The sequence below is a fragment of the Antennarius striatus genome, chromosome 21, assembly GCF_040054535.1.
Source record: "Antennarius striatus isolate MH-2024 chromosome 21, ASM4005453v1, whole genome shotgun sequence".
NCBI classification, from domain to species: Eukaryota; Metazoa; Chordata; class Actinopteri; order Lophiiformes; family Antennariidae; genus Antennarius; species Antennarius striatus.
In genome coordinates, this window is record NC_090796.1 from 9,658,606 (window position 1) to 9,683,976 (window position 25,371).

General features: G+C 40.0%; 2 protein-coding genes across 5 annotated transcripts; one reads left to right on the forward strand and one right to left on the reverse strand.

Moving 5' to 3' along the window:
• Positions 1-3,069: 3,069 nt before the first annotated feature.
• sult1st6 (sulfotransferase family 1, cytosolic sulfotransferase 6) lies at positions 3,070-8,363 on the forward strand. The gene is made up of 7 exons (XM_068305126.1): positions 3,070-3,531; positions 4,688-4,816; positions 5,553-5,650; positions 5,822-5,948; positions 6,929-7,023; positions 7,113-7,293; positions 7,885-8,363. The coding sequence occupies exons 1-7, from the start codon at positions 3,345-3,347 to the stop codon at positions 7,995-7,997; spliced, it is 930 nt and encodes a 309-aa protein (XP_068161227.1). The 5' UTR covers positions 3,070-3,344; the 3' UTR covers positions 7,998-8,363.
• A 152-nt stretch (positions 8,364-8,515) lies between these two features.
• atp2a1l (ATPase sarcoplasmic/endoplasmic reticulum Ca2+ transporting 1, like) lies at positions 8,516-19,115 on the reverse strand. Of its 4 annotated transcripts, none has more exons than XM_068305125.1 (24): positions 18,849-19,115; positions 17,903-17,920; positions 17,468-17,550; positions 16,410-16,514; positions 15,367-15,505; positions 14,604-14,684; positions 14,342-14,427; positions 13,945-14,242; positions 13,693-13,859; positions 13,499-13,587; positions 13,295-13,397; positions 13,069-13,200; positions 12,780-12,896; positions 12,472-12,690; positions 12,262-12,373; positions 11,870-12,093; positions 11,555-11,775; positions 11,249-11,451; positions 11,071-11,156; positions 10,852-10,985; positions 10,593-10,710; positions 10,359-10,476; positions 10,004-10,039; positions 8,516-8,829 (listed from the first exon to the last, which is right to left on the reverse strand). In XM_068305125.1, exons 1-23 carry the CDS (start codon positions 18,964-18,966, stop codon positions 10,035-10,037), a joined length of 2,976 nt encoding a protein of 991 aa, XP_068161226.1. In that variant the 5' UTR covers positions 18,967-19,115; the 3' UTR covers positions 8,516-8,829; positions 10,004-10,034. The 4 variants fall into 4 exon arrangements, with proteins under 4 accessions (XP_068161226.1, XP_068161225.1, XP_068161224.1 ...); XM_068305124.1 differs by having other exon boundaries at positions 8,516-8,832; XM_068305123.1 differs by lacking the exon at positions 10,004-10,039.
• Between the last annotated feature and the right edge of the window lie 6,256 nt (positions 19,116-25,371).

Below are 25,371 nucleotides of genomic sequence, written 5' to 3' on the forward strand. Positions count from 1 at the left end.
ATTAGTTGCTTATTAACATGCAAATTAGTAACATATTGGCTCTTAATTAGTCATTATTAAGTACTTATTAATGCCTTGTTCTGCATGGCCTTATTAAACAACCAGTAAGCCATTAACTAAGAGTCTTCCCTCAATAACCTCAGAATTCTTGCTTATTAGTATTAAGTAAGGAAGTTGTTGTATATGAATTACGATCTCAATATGCTTTGCTTAGTATGGACTTAATAAGGTTGTAGTACCCCAGGGATAGTTATTCTCCCTTAATACCACTTAATGAACATAACAAAACACAAAATTACAAATATTAAGTGTCCAAATAACTCTAAATTAAGTCTTTGTTACATAGAATATGTTCCCCATACTAAAGTGACATCTTGATCATTACTAATTCACTAATAGTGGAACACTTATTAACCAACACATGTTCCCTAATCTAAAGTTGCCTCCTTTTCACAATTAGTTAATATGTTATAGCACATAACTACTGCTGCAATAAAGAAGTGATGGGTTACATCTTTGAAAAATGGATCTATCTATACAGTAGGTTCCCTCTCATTCAGTGGTACAATAACAAAGACAGCACAAGTACAAATACTTCATTTATTAAACCGCTTACTGGTTGTTTAATAAGGCCATGCAGAACAAGGCATTAATAAGTACTTAATAATGACTAATTAAGAGCCAATATGTAACGAATTTTCATGTTAATAAGCAACTTATTAATGGTGAATAGGTGTTCCTTAAAATAAAGTGTTACCATGCTTTGATTTAGACTCAAATTACATCATTTTTATTTTCCTGGTAACAAAGGTTTCCTCCTGAAACGTTACAGAAAACATTACGTGTAATTATTGTTCCTACTTTCCTGACGATAAAACAGCAAAATGACACTTTTGTATAGTGCATGCTTTGCAAAATATACAACAGGTTCACCAAATTTTCAATAAACTATATATTATTGATAATAACTACAGTGGCTGTGCCTTTTTGATATTTAAATTTTCAATAACTTAAAAGTTTTGTTATATCTGTGGAATTATTTGATTTTGTATGAATTTCAATGAGTTTGGATATTTTTCCATTGCATGTAGCCAAAAGAAAATGCACTAGACTCATTACAAGACTGACAGATGTGGTATTTACTGAATAATGTCATCTTGAGATGAATCTTGCATAATTCTATAAACTTGCTTATCCCTCAAGTTGGAATCCCATACATAGTTGGAAAGTGACTTTTTTCTTTTTCTATCTTATATTTGTTGGTCTCGCTGACAATATAAGATTTGAGCTGAAAATCTTGCATTTTTAATGATTCGGATTTGCTATGTCCATTTAATAAAAATATTATCAGTGAGATTTACTGCAGGCAAGATAAAAATGTGTTGCAGATGTGGAGGCGGTTACGCTGAGTTGTTTGGCTTCACTCTTAACGTTCCCTTTGGCATCTGTGCAGATTTTACATCTGTGACTACAGAAGAAAACAAAATTCTGACTTGAAGTTCATTCATATTCACAGATTTTTTTTACCTTTACATGCTTCTGCTCTGTTATTTTGTTACTGGACTTTTCTTTGCATGCTTTTATCCTTCTGAAACATCCCCCAACTCTGGTGGAGCTACATGCTAAAGAAAACACTGAGCTCCTTGGGTGGGGTGGGAGCAAGCAGTTCTCTATTAGCTTAACCTCTCTGTGGATAAAGCAATTTATCCACAGAGACATGAGCCAAAGGATTTAGTATTAGTACACACTGTTAGTGATATATCTTGTTTGGTCTCTTCCATGTTATTTTCCCCCTTTCTGCAAAGACTGTATGCTCTAAAGGAACAAATGTATTTAAAACATTTCAACTTAATCTCTCCATTCAGTTTGTTTTTTGTTCTTGAAGAAAATCGCTCAAAAATCCATTTAACAGTGTTTACTGATGTGGCACTGGTAGTCTGGATTATGATGAGTTCACAGACAGAGAGTGGGTGTGGGGAGGTAAACTGGCCCACAGCTGTGTATGTATGGTTAACTAGAAGATGGGGTGCGGTGAAAAGCTGACAGTCACAATGGAGTGTCTTGATCAAATTTCTTGACAATGTATTATGGGGCCAAGTTTGTTTGAGCATCAAAGATCACCTTTAGCTGAAGCGATAGCATGTGTGTTAATGCAACATGACCTTTCTGTTTTTCATTTCTTCATATTATCTTTATAGTTTTCCTTAGTTTAGTTCATTTCTTCATTCTGCTGAGGCTGCTTGTTTAGGCAAAGTTTCATCCACACGGGCTATATTACCTCTGATCTACATCTTTGACTTTAATACACTCAGGTGTAATTAAGCATGTATTCTAGTGTGTGTGCTTTATAAACTTAAGGAATATGAAAACGACTGTTAATTACTACATTATCCAAGTAACTGTCCACTTTAGCTTTTCTTTGTTGAAAATTTGGCAGAATTGTGACTGCAGAAAGCATGAAGTCTGACATTTATACAACTGTTTGTGGTTAAACTCAACATAATATTCCCCGAGGTCAAGGGAATTTGTAGTTTGCTGTCCAGCTTTAAGTCCACATACACACCTCGTGTTTTTAAGAGCTGAAATGAAAACATGTTATTTTTATTGGGCAATTCTTTGCCGATGTTTTATTTAAGTCCAAAGGTCTTTTAGCTATAAAGCATCTATAAATGTTATGTCAGCCTTAAAGAGTTGAATTTTACATTCAGTAAATAATTACACAGACTCAGTTTCTTCAGTGAGTGTGCGTCACATAATCCTGCATTAAATAATTATTTGTTGTCTGACTTTGTAATTACTGAGTTTGTATCTTTGAGGTTTTTAAATCACTTTAGAGACTTTTCCTTGTTCCCTCCTCAAATTAAAGCAGGAGCTCTTCAAAACATTAATGAGAACTGTATTAGAAGTAATATGCGAAATGAAACTGAAAATTAAATAAAGCCATTTTAGAGTATGCCCGCCTGTGAATGTTCCACTGATTACCATCAAGAACTTGAGACAAACACACCCACAAGTTAAAGTGAAAAAGATTGGGGGAGGGAAAAAGGAAATAGCCTCCGGTGTCTGAAGCACACAAGCTCCAGCCAGGACCTCAGGAACGGTTGTTTTAGGACTCAGATGGATTGAAACGGAAAGGATTAACAAATCAGGACTCAGACAAGGAGGGGACACAGAAAAAGCAGTAATTGTCTGACAGTCAAGGAGGAGGAGATTCAAATCAACTGGTAATATTAGACAAAGGTCTCAAAGCCTGCTGAGGGACAAGCAGCAGGATACAGGACTTTGGAGATCTTTTTTTGACCTGTTTCTGGAATTCTTCAAGTAAAATTCTAACTGCATCAGTCATGGCAGAGAAGGAAGAGCTTACCTACAAGGAAGCCATCCAGGAGGCCAGTGGCTCCATCACACGTTTCCCTCTCATCCCTGTGAAAGGAGTTCCTCTCATGAGCTACATTGTTGAGATCTGGGATTCCATCTGGGCTTTTTCTCCAGACCCCTCAGACATTCTCATCGCCACTTACCCAAAAGCAGGTACAGTTGTATTATTAATCTTTTGTAAAAATCGACCAATCAGCAAGCGAAATAGTTTGAATTATATTTTTCTGGTAAAAAATAGTGAACAGAGAAAAATCTGCTTATATTTAATATAATTTTAATAATAAACCAGTGATGTACAATAATATAACAGTTGGATTTTCTGTGTACCATTACATTTGCTCTTTATTTCCATTAGAAGGTAATGTTTTTGTTGATATTTTCTGTCTGTCTGCATGACTGTCAGTCAGAGGGATTACTCAAGAAGCAATGACTGGACTCTGTTTAAATGTCATGGAGAGGTATTATATAAATGCACAAACCAAAGTCCAGATCTTTACAAAGTTTCTCCATCCATGTCACATTTGCGATCTGGTGATCCAGAGTCTTTAATTAGTTTGATTTGTGCAATGCTCCTGCACCATACATGTGACAATAGCGACACTGAATATCTCTGAGAAGGTCAGATGATCCATATTTTTATCTAGAGCTCAGAAGCCTTTTATTTTGAAGGGATCAAGGTTAACCTGTGTCATAATCATGCTGTTTATTCAGCGCCTGTCAAATAGGTGTATTATCTTGGAAAAGGAGTAGAGTGTAGTGTGTAGCAGTGTTTCTAAAAATATTCTTTTGAAAATAGATGTTGAGAATTTTAATTTTCATAAAATCATACCTATTCATTCATTCATTCATTCATATGCTGCTGCTGAATCTGCTGTAGCAGGTTACGGGGAGCTGGAGCCTATCTCAGCTGGCATAGGGCGTGAGGTGGGGCACACTCTGGGCACGACGCCAGTGCACCACACACAAACACGTACAACCACGCACACACACTAAATTCTACAGGCAATTTGGGACCGGCCAGTTTACCTGAAGTGCATGTTTTTGGAGGTGGGAGGAAGCCGGAGAACCCGGAGAGAACCCACGCAGACACGGGGAGAGCATGCAAACTCTGCACATAGCGGAATTCGAACCCGGACCCACCGTGTTGTGAGGCGACAGCGCTAACCACTGCACCACCGTGCCGCCTTACACACTCATAGACACTCATACAGTATTAATAGTATGAATGAGCAGGCAATTTGTAATTGAGTCTGTTGTGATTTAGAAAATGAAATGAATCAAATTTGTGTTAATTTGTGTTCATCACCAGGGACAACGTGGACCCAAGAGATAATTGATCTGCTCCTTCACAACGGAGATGCTGCGGCCTGTAAACGAGCCCCGACACCCATCCGCAGTCCTTTCCTTGAGATCAACTCCCCACCTCCCATCCCCTCAGGTGTGCATGCTTTGCAGTAATGTTTTTTATTCTTGTTATTCAACTGTTTCAAATGAAATCACATCCCTGGGAAAATAATTTCATAACAGTTTAGGCTAGATTTTGAATGAAATGGTCAGCCGAGAATAACCCTTCTGCACGATGATGACCCACTGACCGACTCAGGAAATTATTTTTCATTGTAAAACTTTGACATGAATTTATAGTCAACTATAAAGAGTATTCAGCTGTAATAATGTCACAGTGACATGATATAAACTCCAAAGCAATTTTGGAGAGATGTCATCAGAGCACTTCAAGAGAAAGCAATCATTCACAGGATCATACTGTAAATGTAAGAGTAAGCAGCAGTGTGTCATGAGAAGGTCAAATCAAAACGCTTGGCAACTACAGTTTCAACATCCACTAAGTATGAGCAGTTGCCATTTTTAGAATGCCTTGTAATGGGGTTATTCTGGGTTACACTGGTCCTTCTATCCATGAATTGGTCCTGAAGATGTGATAATGGCTGTGGTCTGTCCACAGCTCCTCAAAAAGTGGACGAGTTTAAATTTCATGTATGATCTGTAGATGCTCTGAATGTGTGCCTCTTGTAACTGGCTTCTTGTTATTCTTTCATGTTTAGGCACTTTTGATCTTAGGTAATTTTTTTGTGTCATAGCATCGCAAATACACAAACAAGCGTTTCAATCATTCAGGAAACATTTACTTTCTTTAAACTGAAATGCTGTTTCAGGTCTGGATTTGCTGAAGAATATGAATCCGCCAAGACTCATAAAAACACATCTTCCCTTTCATTTGGTGCCACCTGGATTTTTGGAAAAAAACTGCAAAGTAAGAACAGATCACATTCAATTGTGATGCAATATTTTTGACGTTTATGATTATAGGGCTCGCAAAAAATAATAGTCAGAAGTGCTTAGTCTGTAATTCTTCCATCTCAAGGTTCAAATTCTCTCCATAACTGTTGTGTCTTTTTTTTGTCCCATTTAATCGTGTGTAAAGATTATATACGTGGCACGCAATGCCAAAGACAACCTGGTGAGCTATTTCTACTTTGACAATATGAATCTGTGCCAGCCTGAGCCAGGGCCCTGGGAGGGGTACATCCACAAGTTCATGCGAGGGGAGTGTAAGTAGACTAAATCACATGCTACTTTATTCGAGTAACGACCCGCTATTCTTTTGCATAACCGTATACTATGAATCCTGCGAGACTGCAGAAATCAGAAATTTGAAATCAGAAATCTAGACAAATGTGAAAATAATGTTCCCTGAGATCTACACTACAAAACAATATAATTTGATTTGCATTTTCAACTTTGTATTTCATTTGCATTTTGTATTTTTTGTCTCATATATATTTTTTCCGTGTGATATACCAAAGAAACAAGAATATTTTTTTAAAATTTTGGTTCATTCTAACTAGAAGTAATGATTAAATGAGTGATATAGGATATTTCCATAATAGATTGATATTTAGACACGTTAATTCATGATTACACAACAAAGGATTCACACAACACTTAGTTTCATTGTTATTGATAATGTTAGATCACTAACTAGGGTGCACCACACTTGATCGCATAATAGACCCGTCCCGACATGTCAGGTAACGGATTCGGTAATAGTCAGCATGTAACCCCAGATTTTTTATGTGCATATTCTCATAAATACATTGGGAAGTTGGGGGTTGAATTACAGAGTTAATATCAACTTCCTGTGACTGTTTATCATGACTGAGATATTTAGGTTCAGTCGACTCAACTACAAGATACCCCGACTCCCTGGGTAACGGTTGAACTTGATTCATAGTACAGATACCATCTCTGGATAGCTTACAATAAGGGTGCAATACATAGAAAAAATACTTGACTTGACTTGAGTGACAAATTAAAGAGCTTACAGAACAGCCAGAGAGAGCTTTTGATGATAAGTTCATTCTTTTACCTCAATTAAACGTGAGTTGTTAGAACATTATAACAAGTTGATCTAATCAACCAAAATTAAATTAACTGTTCATGAATCAGATTGTTTGATGAGTGGATTCTGTTGTCACGGTTGGTATAAACCTTTAACTAGACTCATGCATCCCAATGATGGTTTCTACAGTGTCTTGGGGCTCCTGGTACGACCATGTGAAAGGTTACTGGTTAGAGAAAGAGAAGAGGAACATCCTCTACCTTTTCTACGAGGACTTGAAAGAGGTAATGAGAACTCTTTGACCTGTCTTTAACCTTTGCACCCTATAATAGAATTATTCTACAAAGTTTTATCATCACATGTACCCCACAAGAATCCTCGACATGAAGTGGAGCGAATCATGAGGTTCCTGGATTTATCAGTCTCTGATGAGGTCATCGATAAAATTGTGGAGAACACAACCTTTAAGAACATGAAGGACAATCCAATGACTAACTACTCCTGCATCCCACCATCTGTTTTTGATCAGTCAATCTCTCCCTTCATGAGAAAAGGTGAGTCTGTCCAAGTCCAAAGTGAAGACATTGATCCAAACTATTGGAAGTGCTGTTTAATATTCTAATACTAATTGAAATATTAAATAACGCAATGGATAAACTCATCTGTGCACACAATACATCAGCATAAGCTTCACAAAAAAGGACTCACTGTTCTGATAATATGTAGTGTTATTTTTTCCTCGCCTTGAAAAATAATACACATTGAGGCCACATAGAGGTTACCAGATTCCTGACCTTTGATTTTTCTGTTAATTATGAATTATAAATGATCAGATAATTCCTACATCGTTTAAATTCTTAAACAAGGATGACTAACTGTTGCTGTTTGCAATGCAGAGATGGATGTTTGTCTTAATGTTATGGTGGGTTATGGTAATTTTTAAATTTTAGTTTTATTTTCCAACCAAACAACAAAAGCCAACAGAAAACAGTGCTCTTAGAGATATTTAAGAAAATTGTGGATTCAGTAATTGATACAGCAACTATTATTACATCTGGGAAAATCTGTTATTGGTATTGTCAACATACAATTATGATCTACACATCTAATGTTATTGTGTTCTCTTGTAAATTCTTTCTTTACAGGTGAAGTAGGTGATTGGAAAAATCATTTCACCCCAGAGCAAATAAAGATATTTGAAGAAGATTATGAAAAACAAATGAAGGATGTCAACATACCATTCAGGAGCCTTATCTAATTTCTTTTTTTAAATCTACGCAACTTTGCAAATCAAAGACCAATGAACGAACACTGTGTAGCTATCAGTCAGAATATCTGACGCAAAGAAAACACCGAAAGATGTTAGGTTGATGCTTGACAATATATACACAAAATGCATGATTTAAATGTATTAAAATGTGCTCCATGACACAGCTACACAAGTTTGTAATCATCACTTTATTGCAGCTTATCACGTAAACAATATATAAGACCAAAAGTGTTGTGACTGAGTGGACATGCCCATTTTATGTAATGAGATCTCGGACAGTCTGTTTACTGCATAGAACATATAGAGAGCACTGGCAGCTGGAGGCATGTGGTTTCTCTGCCCATATGAAATCATTTGCAACCCTACACCACGCTGTACAGAGACCAGCCAAAGCAGGGAGGCCGCTTGAGACACGAGGAACAAAGACTAGAATAAATATAATGAGCTGGAAAGTCAATCATATGAAAATGGACAGATGACACAAAAACACAACAGCTGAGAATATCCAAGTTTAACAAAAATCACTTTTAATACATACTTTATTTTAGAATAAAATCTTAAATATTTGAAAAGTTTATCAGCAAGGATACTTCTCCCCATTTAATTTCAATCTCCTTCGTTATCTATCGGCTATGTTTATGTAGATTTTTTTTCTTTGTTTTATTATCTTTTTTATACATTTTCCTGTGTTTTCTCCTCTCTTTTCTATTGGTTGGCTCACTATGGTCTTCGGCACTGCTCTTCCTCTCTCTCCTCTCCTGTATCTTTCTTTCCAACCTTTAAGATCGTCGTCTTCTACATCTCTATTTAGCTTCTGTACCTGCTGAAGAGAAAAGGGACAAATGAGCAACAGAGAGAACCAACACAATTACAGATCGACTATCTTTGAAGCCAGATCTTTAGAGCTGGTACTAATCTCGACGATAGATCATCATGTAATCCATGAAATAATCTATCACTTTATATTTATTAATGAATTCTAATGGAAGCAGTTATCATGCCTGTGCCACAGGCCTCAAATAAACATTACAAGAGTGTTGCATTGCTGCTCAACCAACTCAAGACGTTTAGCATAAAGGCAAAACAACTTCTCACTGTCCTAACACTGTTTCTGATGGAGCATGATAACTGCTTCCATTAGAATTCATTAATAAATATAAGTGTAAGTGTAGCTTCACCAAGCCTGACTGAGGAGCAGAAATGATCACAGATTTTCTTGAAAGGAAGGGATCATTTCAAGAAATATCAAGAGTTTCCTAAACATCGACATGCGAAGCATAGCAGTTACATTTAAGATTTCTCATTAAAAGTTTGGTAATATTTAATTTCAAATCCCTCTATTTTCTGTAAGCAGTACTTTATTCATTCTAAACAAACATAAACACAAAATTATCATTCATTTTCTTCACATATAAGCATTTTTGCTCTATTTGTTTCATAGCCTAGGAGAAAAATCTGTTCATAATTAAGTATCTTCTTAAAGATGTCCGCCTGCTTCCATTATAATATGCTACAAAAATATATTGAGGTTCAGTACTGCTTATAAACTTTAAATGAGAGGGTAAAATGCTTGCAATATCAAAAAAGCTAGCAGAAAATAGCAAAACTGTTGCTGCAGACAGAAACAACCCAACGAACATAAGGTAGCGCTGATGCTGACAGCAGCAACTCAGAGGTGATTTACTCGCCTTCCAAGGCATCTCAGGAATTGGTATGACATCATAAATAACAATAAATACAGTTCAGAGGAGGACAGCAGATACACAGAGCAGTTGGTCTACTAGGAGCTCCCAATTCATCTGCCATCATGCCACTTTGTCAGTCTGACAATTTAAAGATTTTCTTTCTTTTTCCCAGTTTTACAGAGAGAAGAGTTCCACCTCAGCAAAACAGGGATATTTTATACAGCAACATGACACAAGAGTGGAAACGCACATACGACATTCAATAAATACACTCAACTATAGCTACACACAAAGGTAGCCATAGCATACCTTGCTTTAGTTACAGGCTAATGGTGGTGGTTTAGTCTGGAAATAAACATAAGGGTGAAGTGAGTTAATGATGAATGGGTAGAGGAGGATGAAGTGGTGAGAGGGATGAGGAAGATGAAAACTGTCAAAGTGAAACTGACAGAAAAAGAGAAGATAAAACAAAGACAGCATACAGATGCAGAAGATTACACTTGTTAAAATATTAATAAAAAATTATCATGAAACATGCTAATATTAATAGTATAATTTCTCATTTAATACTTTTAAAAATAGATCAGCATTTTTTTTAAATAATTCAAATATGTTACATTAAAGAAAAACATGTTAAAATATAAAACAAAGCAAAACTACTTACTCTCAATGTAGTTGCGGGCAACAAACTTCAACACCTCATCAATGCCGATGACGGGGAGGGAAAGCTTCAGAACCATTAACCACTGATCCAGAGACAGATGTTTCAACTTGAAGATCATCTGGTGGGACAAAAGAATGGCAGTGTTTAAAATAAAAAGTAAAATAATTCTTAGAACTAGGAACGTCACAAGGATCTTTCAAATCAAATTGTGTGGAGCACTGGCGGCTGACTCACGGGAAGTGGGTCAACATAGATGATCATGAAATGCAGGGACATGGAGAGAGTCATGGCAGCAAGCAGCCAGAAGTTGCTCCATGGGGGCATGCGCAGCAGAGACTGGTTCTCAGACAAACTTTAACAAAAAGGAAAAAACATGACAATAAATATCTGGCAGGTTCAAATTTCAAACTACATGCTCAGTGATATGTATTTTTTTACATTATACAATTCTCCAATGGGTGTTTTTTTATATGCAACAAATGTAAAGTGTTACCTGTTGAGAGCATTGCACATTTCAATGGTGACCAGCACAGACAAGGCCATGGTCATGGGAGGACAAGCCTCAAAGATCTCACAATCGATGCCGGCAAAGTCCTCATTGTCATCGTGACACTGCATGAAGTGAGACTGCACAGGAGAGAAATGGGGAATTTCAGTGTCTGCAAGAATTTTTTGAGAGAAGAAACTACCCAGAAGGGAGAAAAGTGCTAACCAGCTGGTAGTAGGTGACACTGGGGCCATCGGGATCGTAGATGAACCACCAGGCAGCACCAGCAACGGTGGCCCAACCGACATATCCTGTTGGGAAAAGTTCACAGCATCAGAGCAGTGTAGTTTTTTTTTCACCTCCATTAAATCTAAGACAATCTACAAACTACAGTCTTGCTCACCGCCAATAGCCATGTATCTGAAGAACAGCCAGCCAGAGATCAAGGGCTCCTTGGGAGAACGTGGGGGCTTGCCCATGATGTCAAGATCAGGGGGGTTGAATCCCAGAGCAGTGGCAGGCAGACCATCTGTCACCAGGTTGACCCACAGCAGCTGGACAGGGATCAGGGCCTCGGGAAGACCCAGAGCAGCAGTCAGGAAGATACTGAAAAAGGAAATTATAAGGAACAATGAATGGCTGAGACCGAGAGGAAGGTGGCAGCAATAAGATGTTTCTGTGTGGAAGGAGTGCATGCTGTGCCACTCACCAGACGACCTCACCAACGTTGGAGGAGATAAGATAGCGGATGAACTGCTTCATGTTGTTGTAGATGGCTCTGCCCTCCTCAACAGCAGCCACAATGGAAGAGAAGTTGTCGTCAGCCAGGACCATTTCAGAGGCAGACTTGGCAACGGCAGTGCCAGAGCCCATGGCGATGCCAATCTCAGCCTTCTTCAGGGCGGGGGCATCATTCACACCATCACCAGTCTGGGATTGAAGCAGCCACAGCACAATGTCACACATATCTTCATAGACAACACCCATTATAAGTTTAGGTTGACATATGCTGCTGAGTTCTTACCATAGCAGTAATGTCATCAAAACCCTGCAGATACTCCACAATCTTGGACTTGTGGGATGGCTCCACACGGGCAAAGCAGCAAGCCCTACGCACAGCCGCAGCCTGCTCACTGAAGGGAAGGTCATCAAATTCACGTCCGGTGTAGGCTTTGCCAGTAACATCCTGTTCCTCACTGAAGATGCCAATGCGACGGCAGATGGCAATAGCAGTTCCCTTGTTGTCACCTTAAATAGGAAGACACACAGTAAAAATGACATCATAGATAATTCTGTGGTGGACGGTATATCAAAAAGGGACTGATATGCTGGTTACACTGTATGCTATGTTTCTGTAAAAAACTATGTAATACCATCATTTATAGTTCATATGATGTATAAAAGTACAATACAAACCAGTGATCATGATGACACGGATTCCAGCAGCTCTGCACAGTTCAATGGAGCCAGTGACCTCCTTACGAGGAGGATCCAGCATACCCACGCAACCAACAAAGGTCAGGTCAGTCTGAGGAAGAAGCATGAATGGAGCCATTAAATCCCAGGTTTTAGATGAAGGTACAGATATGTCATCATATTTCAATATCAATTCTATAAAGTTTTTACCTCATAATCGGCAAACTTGGTTGAGTCCTCGAGGTTCATCTCGTCCAGCTTCAGTGGGGTGTCACGGGTGGCAAGAGCCAGGCAACGCAGAGTGTCACGGCCGGTACCCCAGTCCCTGATGACAGTCATGATCTTCTCCTTGATGGCGTTGGTCAGGGGTACACGAGTGGTGCCAACACGCACATATGCACACCTGTCAATCACACCTTCAGGGGCACCCTGTGGGACAAAGATGATTTTTTTGGTGATCATTAGAAAGCTTTACTGTGTCTGACCAAAGACTATGGGAAGCGAAGACAAAAACTCACCTTCACAAACATCTTGGCTCCACCATCACCCTTGGTAGGAGTGCAGTACACCGACATGGACTTCCTGTCACGGGAGAACTCCAGAGTGACATTCTTCTTCATGAGCTGCTTAACCACCTGTTGGAAGCCACATTGAAACATTAGAAAGCATTTGGTTTGTCTAGATTTTTCCCATATAAACTTTTAAAACTGCAAGTCGTTGGCGTGACTAAGATTGAATTATAGCTAATATAGCAGTAAATATAATTTCTCAAACTGTTGTCATGGTCAATGGAGGGAAGACACTTACAGAGCAGCAAGCATTGGCTCTCTCAACCCTAGACAGATTCTTCACATTGGTGTTGAAAACGTTCATCTTCTCAACCAAGCAGGAAAGGGCAGTCTCAGTAGCCTCACCGACCTTCTCATAGATCTTCTTGGACTGGATAAATGGAAGGAGATGAAAGCAACTGGATCAACTACAGAAGAATTTGTTTTTAGTAGAACAAATGTACCACACAACTTTATGAGTTTACCTCGTTGTAGTCCAGAGAGGAGTCATTGCACAGGGCGCAGATGGTAGCCAGCTCAACAAGGCCATCATATGCACTACAGTTGGTTTTGGCACCTCCCTGGGAACTGCAGGATGAATAAAGAATTACAAACAAATGAGAGGTGGTTCATGTCCACTTCAGTGTATAACTGATGCTGGTTTTGAGAGAGGACAGGAAAACGCTTACACTTCTCCCTCAGGAGTGTACTTGGAGCCAGAGATATCAAAGGCATCAAGATCAACATGTTCACCATTAACACCCTTGATAATGAACATCTGTAGTGGAGGAAAGAATGAAATTTCGTATTAGATTCAATGTAGTTGTTTGGACAATCTGTCAACTCAGTTTCCTCTCTGAATGCGGCCCAGTTTGACAGTCACCTTGGTCACACACATCTGGTTGGTGGTGAGGGTGCCAGTCTTATCTGAGCAGATGACGGAGGTGCAGCCCAGGGTCTCTACAGAGGGAAGGCTTCTGACGATGGCGTTCTTCTTGGCCATACGGCGTGTACCAAGAGCCAGGCAGGTGGTGATGACAGCGGGCAGGCCTGAGAGACATTAGTGAAAAGTGTCATGCAGGGGCAGTGTTGGAACAAACAGTGCGTTTTGGGTGGGATGACATCCTTCTCTCACCCTCAGGGATGGCAGCCACAGCCAGAGCAACAGCGATCTTGAAGTAGTAGACAGCTCCACGGATCCAAGAGCCACCATGGACGGGGTCGTTGAAATGGCCGATGTTGATGGCCCAGACAGCTACGCAGATCAGAGAGATCACCTTGGACAGCTGCTCACCAAACTCATCAAGTTTTGCCTGCAGGGGGGTCTTCTCCTGCTCGGTGGCAGCCATCTGGTCACGGATCTTGCCAATCTCGGTGGCGACTCCAGTGGCCACAGCAACTCCAATAGCCTTGCCAGCAGCGATGTTAGTGCCCTATAGAGAGTGAGGAAAAGAAAGGTAACAACAGGGGAAATAAATGGGCAGCTAGATGCAATAGCAAACATAAAACACTGAAGCCATTAATTCACTTACAGAGAAAAGCATGTTCTTCTTGTCCTGGTTGACAGCTCTGGGGTCAGGAACAGCCTCATTATGCTTGATGACACTCACAGACTCACCTGTGAGAGAAATCAGAGAATTAGCTTGAAGCTACAAAGCACACGCACACACACACACACACACACACACACACACACACACACACACACACACACACACACACACACACACACACACAAACACACACACACACACACACACGCAAATTAGGTACATTACATTTCTTGAATCGTACCAGTAAGGATGGACTGATCAACACGCAGGGTGGTGGACTTGATGGAAACAATCCTGATGTCAGCGGGGACTTTGTCACCAACTGTGGGAAACAAGAGAGAAGCCAGAATTTACACTCATGTCTGAGTAAATATGATGCACAAATACTTTTTCTGTTTAGAACATAGGATGAATGCAGAATTTGGTTGACTTTATTTTGACAAATACTTTACTGTACTTCTAATTTGTCATCAATTTCTCGCTCATATGTCATTCATATGACAATGGGAAAAGTCGAATCGAAAAAAAAAAATCATAAGTTTACAAATATCTTTAAATTGTGGCAGAATTTATTCCAAATGTATCACCAGATGTCTGAAAGATCTTTCTTGTATTGGATTTGTTAATAATGTACGTTTTAAAATGACACATTTGAGGCCAAATAAGAATGAACCATACATCATCGGGGGGGGGGGGGGCAGCAAGTTAGATAGGCAACAGGTGTGCACTGACAAAACTGGGGAATGGCATGGGGGGTAAGAGGTGTGGCAGGTGCTCGTGAGGGTATTTATACTCATCCCTGCTTTCCCTCAGTCAGCAAGTTTTCACAGCAGTGCTACTCCATCCTGCCTCACTCACATGGCCTTAAAAAGGCATAAGGCTTTGCTTTCAGCCTTTATACACACACATTTATATCTTTCTTTACCTTAACAGAAACAGAAGTAACTGAATTTCGCTTCAGCATGTATCTAACAGAGACAATAAATAATCTTGACATCTCTTACCAGACACCTCCACGATATCTCCAGGGACAATTTCTCTGGCCTTAATCATCTGCACACTCTTTCTGTCAGAACGGTAAACTTTGCCCATCTCAGGCTCGTACTCCTTGAGAGCCTCGATGGCATCTTCAGCGTTACGCTCCTGTGGCACACATGTATAATAAAAAGTTAGATCAAGAAAAGCATGCATTCAAAAAAAAAAAAAAAAAAGATCCTGAAATCCGAGAGGAAACCTAATGCAGATTGCATGGATTTTCCTTAAATCCTTTAAAAAGAAATCCAATACTTGCATATTCCAGTAACAGATTGTAATCATTAAGCTGATGCTGACATGCCTGTTTGTCCTGGATTGAATGTAAACCATACTCAGTTTGACCTTGGTCTGACAATGTCCTCCAGCACAATTTAAGTCATTACACCAACAGCAATTACATACTGATACGTAACCAACTGATGACACATGAGTAGGTCAAATTAATCATGGGATGGCAGCCATTCCATCTGAAATCACCATATTCTGTTTCTTGTCTATTTCTGTAATATTTACCGACAATTTTATGGATTATGGTGTATGGATTATGGGACTCTTAATATATGGGGATAATATTTGTGGACTATTATCACGGATACATAGCATAAATCTTTTAGAGCAGTTTGTAAGATATTCTGTTCCAAAATGAGAAGAACACGGCTGAAGCAGCTGATTTAGACACTTGGCAGAGATATGATAACAACAGTGTCCTCATAGTGAGTGATGCATTGCCAAAGTGCTTTATGGCATGTGTGTAGAAGTGCATGGCTTGCATAACGTGGATCATCCATCCCTCAAATTGATGTCACAGTGAATAAATTGCTAATTTAATGTTCACCCCATGTTGCAACTGCAGTGTCAGAGTACCAACCAACAACTATTTTGAGCTTCAAAGCTGTAAAAGTGATAATGTTACAGTTGTGCAACTGTGTCTGGGTGAAAAGCACAGCAGTAACCGGAACCTGTGTTCTTTCTGTCACCATTGCAGTTGATGTGTCTGGATCTTGTCACTAACCTGCCACACTCCAACGACGGCATTAGCGATGAGGATAAGAAGGATGACAAAGGGTTCCACAAAGGCAGTAACGGTCTCCTCACCTTCCTCGAACCAGGCCAGCACCTGAGGTCAGACAAATTGAGAAAATCACTGACAAACTGTTTGCCAAACATTATTTTTGTCTGAATTAAAAGTTTACTGTATAAACTTGTATGTAATACATAGTATTGAAATAATAACAGATTTTTTGAATGCTGCTGAATGGTTTCCATTAGCATGTAGTATATAATAACGTGCAAACAACATGAAGCACTTAAAAATGGATAATGACAAGCAGGGATTCCTGTTATTCTGATAATGCATTGTCATTATGTGATTATGTAATTGTTTTTAATTTGATCTCAATGTCCCATAACTCCTTGCTCCTTCTGACTTCAACCCTCATTTGGGGGAGGCCCTTCGTTCCTTCCTTCACGCCTGACCTTTCCCGAAGGATTCAGTTTCTCTCCTCAGCTTGGGGCTTTCTTAAAATAAACCCTTACCCTTCAGCCCCCCTATACTTTCCTGACCCCCGTCTCTCACTGGCTCCTCAATATTCGCCTTCTAAGGCCATCATGACAGCTGCCTGAAGGGGTGAAAGCTGGGGATTGGAATTAATACACCTCCTACAAGCCCTTGCAATGTGGCTCTCTCAAGTTGTCGTCCTCAAAAATACACGGAGTGGAGAAGGGTTATCTTGTTCTTGACAAAGTGTCCACACAGATACGATCAAATACAACATGTTTGTTACTGAAGGAAGTACGCACATGATGTTAACTTAATGCAATTAATTGTATGTTTCAAGCTAAAAACCCAGAATATGAGGTGCCTGAGTTTACTGTGCCACAAATGTGACGGTGAGAAAACTCATTGGTGATCAGGTCAGGTGTAGTGTGCGACCCCACGTGACGTCAGCGATCTAATGGACGATTATGTCTACTGCAAATCCTACTACTGCTATTAAGATGAATGTGACAGGAATAACCACAGCTAAAATTACTGGCATAATTAAAAAATACCAACATTTGCTTACTTACAAAGGAGATGCAGGCAGCCAGAAGCAAGATTCTGACAAGCAAGTCCTCGAACTGCTCGACAATCAGCTCCCAGATGCTCTTACCTTAGAGAAAAGAGGCAGTCAGGGAAAGAAATTAATAATAATCATTGGACAATTAACAAAAAAATATGAATGCTATTATGTAAATATGCAAATGAGAATACATTTAGCTGCTGTGGGAATATTTAATATAAAGGTCATATAGGTTTGGGATGTTTGCTGCTGAAGACAGTGGTTATGGTATGATCAACATGTGGGCATGACGCCATCAAACGGCTGCCTGCATGTTTGTACGAATCCATTCTATACATGTGGGTCAGTTTGGATTGTTATAAATGGTTCTGTCAGTTGAGTCACATCAGGTTGTCGTTTGTCTTTACATTTATTTTGTAAATGTCAGTGGGTTTTCACTTACCCTCCTCAGCTGGCAGCTCTGGAGTTCAACACATATGAGAAAGAGGGGAAATGTGAGGAAGGGAGTGGAGACAGACAGGAAAAAAAAAAGACTGTTATTTATGACATGAAAAAACCTGGTGGAACAATTTCATCAAAAGCTGCACTTCTTGGTATGAGATGACAAATGTGACCCCTAACATCCATGTAAATTCCTCCTGTGCTCACACTGTTAACAAGAAACTGGAATTAAAAGTCATTGTTCTGGTCTGACTTATTTGATATTTAACCAGATGTTCACACTGACTTCTAACCACCTCTTAAAAACCTTACAACACCTTAAATGTTAATAAATAGAAGTTTAAATTTATAGACAAAATTAAACATTGCTTTTAATGAAAATTCACAATAATTTTCCAATGCAAGAGTCTCCATAAAAACAAGAATGTCTCAGCCATATGACAGAAACTTTGCTCTCCCCATTGCCATTCCACTGATAATTGATTAGCAATCAATGGGTCAATTATCCATAACCATCCAAAGGGCCTCCCCTTTTTACCCGTCCTAAAATTATCTGTCTTGTTAATACCCGCCCCATATATTACCCAGGAAGCTTCTTGAGCCATCACCTGTCTCTCTCGCTCTCCAGCCATCTTCTTTTGCTGTCTTTAAATAGCTCTTCAAAGCCCTGAAACTCTCTGCTTCTCAATGTCTCTGAATTTCTATCAGCTGTTGCAACTCCCCTCTAAAAAAGCTTCCCATGCAAAAAAGTCAACCCAGTCTGAACCAACAGTTGCCTCTGGATGCTCTTCTAGAGCTGGGAAAACACTTATTATACTCGCAAGAGCACCTTGTGGAATATTTAAAAGAAATTTTCCTTTCCTCTTGCTGCTAGCTAATAGTTACTTAATGAGACTCCATCCTTTCAGGAGGCTTCCCACCCCATCCCAGATGCCCTGCTTTCTCACCATTGTAGCCATGCTTTTCCAGGTTCTTCTTGAACTGGTCGGTAGTGAGGCCGGTCTGCTCATTCACCCCGAAGTAAGCCAGGCATTCTGCCGGCCCCTTTGTGTGTGCGTTCTCCATCCTTTCTGGATAGACAAGGAATTGCCTGTCTAACCGTGCCTATCCACGCTCTTTAACTTCTTCTTGTTCTCTGCAGTTTTTACCCTTGGTCCACCACCCTCACCTAGAAGTGTGGCACCCTCCAATTTCAGGAGTGCTGGACTGACAGAAAGAGCAAATAAGCACATACATGCTCAGGGTTTTATACCACCAAAGGTCCCGGGATTGGTGGACCCCCCACTTACACACGCCTCCAAATTCTTGTATGGGAGGACATGGTGGGGTTGGTGGGGGGGCGCGGGTGGGGCTTGGGGTGGTGCAGTGGGGAGGTGAGATGGTGGACTTGGACAGGAACTGAAGACAAGGCTTGGATTTGGAAAGGAGGTAATGCAGGAGAGTGGTGGTGCAGGGGCTGGAGTGGGGGGGGGGGTTACACCATGGATGAAAATGAGATCTGTTTTTGGAACATGCATGGTCAGTGGAATAAGACGAAGGGAGAAGGTGAGAGAGTGAGACAAGAGATCATCCAGAGGGGAGGAGGAGGTACTAGTTGGGACACTGAGTGACGGCTCATCTGGTTTGTGCTGAGGAAGGTGGCTGAGCCAGACTGAGAGTATTGAACCACTCATAGACTTATAAACCAATGAAGCCTTTACATTGGAACAATGTCATTTTGATGTGTCAGCACTTTGACACTCAGCGTTCTCAAGTGGAAGCAGAAAAGAGAGCTTTGTGCTTCAGAATCACACCATCTTCTGCAGCACTAATGAATATACAGACACAACAAACCTCAGAATCAACCCACTTAATTAAGACATTGGAGTGATAAAGGGCAGAAAAAAGTGAGTGTGTAGTACAGACATGACTGCTGGGGTGCAGGAATGCCAGGGGGACAGCCAGAGTGTCATACAATCACACTGCAGAGGAGAAGCCGGGGCTACAGTTCCAGGAGGATCAGGTTTTATTTCTCTTTTTTTTTTAATGAGGAATAGAAGGCCGCCTGGCGATGCAGCGTGGCTTAAATAGATGAACGACAGAAGATCCAGCTACAAATTGTTATTGGGTGAGGCACAATGGCCTCTTGTGGTCAATTCAGAGCAATGAAAACATATTTGTTTTCAAGTCAGTGAGCAATTTTTTTTAAAAGAAGGAGAAGTAGAACGAGGGATACAGATGACAAGATAGATAGATAGATAGATAGATAGATAGATAGATAGATAGATAGATAGATAGATAGATAGATAGATTGATTGATTGATTGATTGATTGATTGATTGATTGATTGATTGATTGATTGAAATATGGATAGCGTTGCGTGCAGACTGTGATTTATTCTTTGTTTTAACAGCAGTAAACAGGCTGCTGGGTGGCTCAGAGTCCCAGACAGGAATCCTAGTTGCTGTTTCTAATCAATAGCCTGACATGTGATCCTGCAGGACCAGCAGTGGTCACTGCTCATCATGTATGACAGCTAATGGACACATTTTTGCCGCAAACTATTTATTACTGTATTACTGTATTATTATATTATTGCTGCAGGGAGAAGATATAAATAAAAGCAGCCCTGACTGATTTGGCTTGCTCAGGGGCACTATGGCATTGATGATTCCTCCAACAACTGCAAGTGAGTCTGAGTTTTTATTTATTTGGAAAGTTTTTAAAAAAAAACCCAACCCATTAGCTCAAATCCTGCTCTCACATCTTATTATCGTAAATGTTTTATTGCAAGGGTGTATCAAAGTTATATTGAATTTGTGTTGTATCATTGATCCATCACACAGCCATGGGGGCATCTACATATGTGAGCCTATTCATGACACAAATATGAGCTCTTGCTTCTCCTTCACAGAGAATTTCTAAATTCGGAAGTTGTTTTGTGGTAGCTTTCGAGTTTCCAGTCAGCTGCTGGTGGCCGACTGACCCGGCACTCTGACCTGCTGGTGAGTCGCAATTCCTTCCCCCCGTCGTTCGGTACGTTATCCATGATGCAGGGGACAGAGGGCCCCAACAGGGTCAACTTGTTAAATAACACCATTTAAATTCAGGAGACTTACAGCCATGTTCAATTAAGTTTTTTTTTTTATTTCACTGTCCTTCCAGAAGTACATACAATAAAAATGAATGAGTGAAAGTTGCGCAATATCTGCATATAAAATAGTATTTTACGTCTCTGTTCAAGTTAGAAGGATTTATATACTCGCAGACATGTTGCAAAAGCATTTTATTGTGTTGTGCCAGCGTACCCATCTCTGTTTCACCCAGCTTTTCTCCAGGCCTCAGCTGTTGGGAAGCACTGACCTCTGAGATTTGGGAGCTGTGATAGGAGTCGGCCTGTCAGTGTCTCCCTCAGGGCAGCGCAGTGACATTTAACTCAATATCCCAGAAGGATAAGGTTTCTCCATTGGTCCCCTCCATCTTCAGCTCGTACTTCTGAGGTGTCAGTGGCCTGTAGGTCTGGGGAACACAGAGTAAACCCCTGCTCGCTCACACGGCCATCCCCATGTTGTTAACAAGCCACACCCTCACGGCGGGCTGAGGGATCACCATGTGCCCCCTTAAACCGCCCTCCCTCCCTCCACTTGGGAACTCTATATGTGTTCCCAGTTGTGTATAAATGCGAAGTGTTTACGCACGCTTGTCTTATGCAAGATAGTCTTTCTCTGCTGACTTGCACGCCACAGTTTAAGTTAGAGGGACACATTTGTCATTTTGGAGCAGGAAAGACTGACACGTTTCTTTAGCAACGTAATTTAGATAGATAGATAGATGGATGAATGGACAGAGAGACAGACAGACAGACAGACAGACAGGCAGGCAGGCAGGCAGAAAGACAGACAGACAGATAGATAGATATGGTCATGGAATGCAGTACAAAGAATAAAAGAGTGTAAATGAGTATATATGAGATAACTTATGTGCATGACTCTAACAGATAGATATTACTCCTTGACTCCATGACCCCACCCAAATCCTGAGTTTAACTACACAGGTGGATTAAACTCATGATGTTTCACCACAGGCTCAATTGGATCTGCATCCAGATCATAGTCTGGACCTGAAAGATTAAATATATACATACATATTTATTCGGACTATACTGAATATTGGGTCAATGGTAATGTAGAGGGGGCGGTAGTGGATAGAGTGTCGCCGCGCAGCAAGGCGGTTCCAGGTTTGCGTCCCTCTCTGTGCGGAGTTCGCATGCTCTCCCCGTGTCTGCGTGGGTTTTCTCCTGATTCTACAGCTTTCTCCCACCTCCAAAAACATGCGCTTCAGGTGATTGGCCGTTCCAAATTGCCCATAGTGTGTGAGTGTGAGCGTGCATGGTCATCTGTCTCTGTGTGGTGCACTGGCGTCTTGCCCCCGCCTCACACTCTAGGCCAGCTGGGATAGGCTCCAGCTCCCCGTGACCTGCGACCTGCGACGGCGGATAAAGTGGTGAAGGAAAATGGATGGATAGATGGATGGTAATGTAGAGGGACAGAAATGTGATGCTGCCACCAACGGCTGAGATAATGCAGTTTTTACGTTAGTAATTTAATTGTGCATGAATCAGATTCCATACAGGCAGAAGCATCAACCCTAATTTATGGTGATATTATGGAGGGTCTTGCGATGGGCTGCGTCTCATGCGGAGTGTATCCTGCCCTTTGCCCACAGCCAGCTGGGATAGGCTCCAGCAGAGCCGGACGGATGGATGGGTGGATATTACTGTTTAAAATGTGTGAATAAATCTTTTTATATGAATACACCTGTCACGCTCGGAGTGTATCATAAGTCAGTTGGGATAGGTTCCAGAAACCCCCGCAACCCACAAAAACAGAGAAAGCAGTCAGGAAAATGAATGAATGAATGACTGAAAAAAAACTTTTTCACTGCACATTTTTTGATCATCGTTGACAAGCAAGCGTTAGAAAATCTGAGTATTTACTAGTTTGTTGGCACAATTCTTAAACATGGTGACTTATTTAATAAACTCTGTAATAAAAGAGAACTGACGCCTCTTAGCAGCATGTAACTCAGTCCTGCTTGAATCAATAATTCAGAGGTTTATAACAATATTTTTTTTCATTTTGAATTTTTACGCACTGATGAAAATTACTGATGGTACCAGAAATGTTCTATAGTGAATAACTTGAATCGTGTGAGGTAATGACAGTGTCACACTGGGCAATAAGGCAAAGGATAAATGAGCTAGAGTGTCTGTGATAGCTGGGCACTTGTTACAGCATTAGCTAATAGTAATAATAGAAGTGGCAGCTGAGTCTCTGAATCCAGAATTCCTCACAAGATATAAATAGAGGAGGTGACAGTGTGCCTCTGGGCCTGGCACCACGACAGCTTTGCAGCCTTTTCATTTCAGAATGCAGAACCTTGATGCGGCCCGCAAGTCAAGCTTTCTTCGATTAGGAGCGAATAAAGCTGGATGCTGGAGGGTGCATTTGACTCCACGGCGTCATCAGTATCCATGAGGCACATTGGGCCAAAAGAGTTCCTCGTTGTTCACACCATTCCACACACTTAGGGCTGTACTATATAAGCCACAGGGGAGCCAACAGGGAAGTGAGCTCGTTGATCAAAAGTGGTTTTCCTTTTACTGATGGTTGTCTTTTACTGAGCTGGCTATGCATTCATGGAGGCCAATTGTTAATTTGCAAAGCATTGGATTTGACTACTCGGCAGAATCTGCTCCTCCAGCGAGCTTTACTTACAGAGACCAGTTCAGATTTCACTTACAGCTGCTATGAGTCAGTGTACTGTACATTCAACAGTTTTTGCTGTTGAAAATATGTGACAAGAATAGCTAATTTTATATTCATATAGTTTGATCCACTGTACATTTGATGCACTGATATGGTTTCATCTTTTTCGGTCCATTATAGGATCTGAAACACTTTAATACTCTTTATTCTTGGTGCACTACATGTTAAAATCATTTTCATTTATCTTTGCATGTTGATGCAAATTGAAGATGGGTTTCTGTGTGGTCACGAATTTCTAATGTGACAAATGTGTTTTCACTGAACTACTTCCTCGCTTGTGCATTTTTTCAAAATAGAAATTGTATTTCGGTGCTTTCACTAAATTACTTTGAAAAACTTTCAACCTCTATTTGGACCATAAAAGTTTTCAGTGGAGTTTTTTAATATCTTAATCCTGTGATAAATTCATTAAACGCTCTGTCCAAAAGCAACTGCAATTGATCTAAAACTTGTTTAAATTAAATCACGCTTGTCTTTTTATATTAAGTTTTCATGTGAATTTTTAACACTAATCTACACATAGTTTTTTGATTGATAAATTTAATTGACGAGGCCTGTTGCCCCTGCAGAAATAGAGTGGTGTCTATAGCTTACAAAGCAAAGTTTGAATTACATCTTTCTAGCTATAGTCAGTAGATCAAATCTGCACACAGAGAAAACAAGGTCAAACTTCATTCCTTATGTTAATAACTTAATCTTGAACATTTCTCCTATAAGACAAATTGTGATGCCCAATGATGACTAAGACAGTCATATACAGTCATCATGCTGTGTGCGCGGTGGAATTTATTCTTTCATGACAATGAGAAATTTCTTCCACTTTAAGAAATATTAACCTTGAAAACATAAAAACTGGAGTCACCTTCCTTTTTAGCCATTATTCGAAACAAGCTACAAGAGGAAAAAAGAGAAAATCAGTTTCCATTAAAAAAAAATCCCTTCTTAAAATCCCATCCCCTTCAGCAGTACCTTTCTCCTCTCAATAGTCCTGTAAAAGGAAGGCAAAATGATGGACAGAGCGCCTTGAAGAAGGGCGTTGATGACAGGAAGACGAATGAATCCAAAAAGAGCCAAAGAAATGCCTAAGAAAGAAATGGGATCCATGATAAATATAGAATGAGGAACATCAAACAGAGGTGCATAAGTAAATGGACAAGTCATGATGTTCCACGATTGGAATTGGATCAAAAAAAAAAAAAAAGAAATCCAGAGCCAAGGTGCAACTGACAAATATTATTTTAAAAAAACTTAATTGGCACTAATTTTTAAAATTTTTAATATTGCATTAGACTTGGTTTTTTACTTTTTCAAACATTCATCACGTTTAAAATGTCAGCATTCCTTGGTGTAAAAATGAAATCATAAATATTTTGACCTGATCTCTCAACTCAGTAATTAATGGAGAGCCTGACGGGAATCAAATCAGCTCCACAGCGCCTCCATGTGGACAAAAGCTGAACGTATTCATACTTACCACAGATCAACACTACTGTATATCTGGTAAAAGCTGCTGTGGATGTGTTGTAAACATAAAAAAAAAAAAAAACTCTCAAGTTTCAGTCAGCTTTTGTAATGACAGAACAAAATTACCCGACTAATCCATCATTTGTATTTAGTCGACATGAAAGTGTTGGTATCACTATTTCCCCACACAAAATAGTGA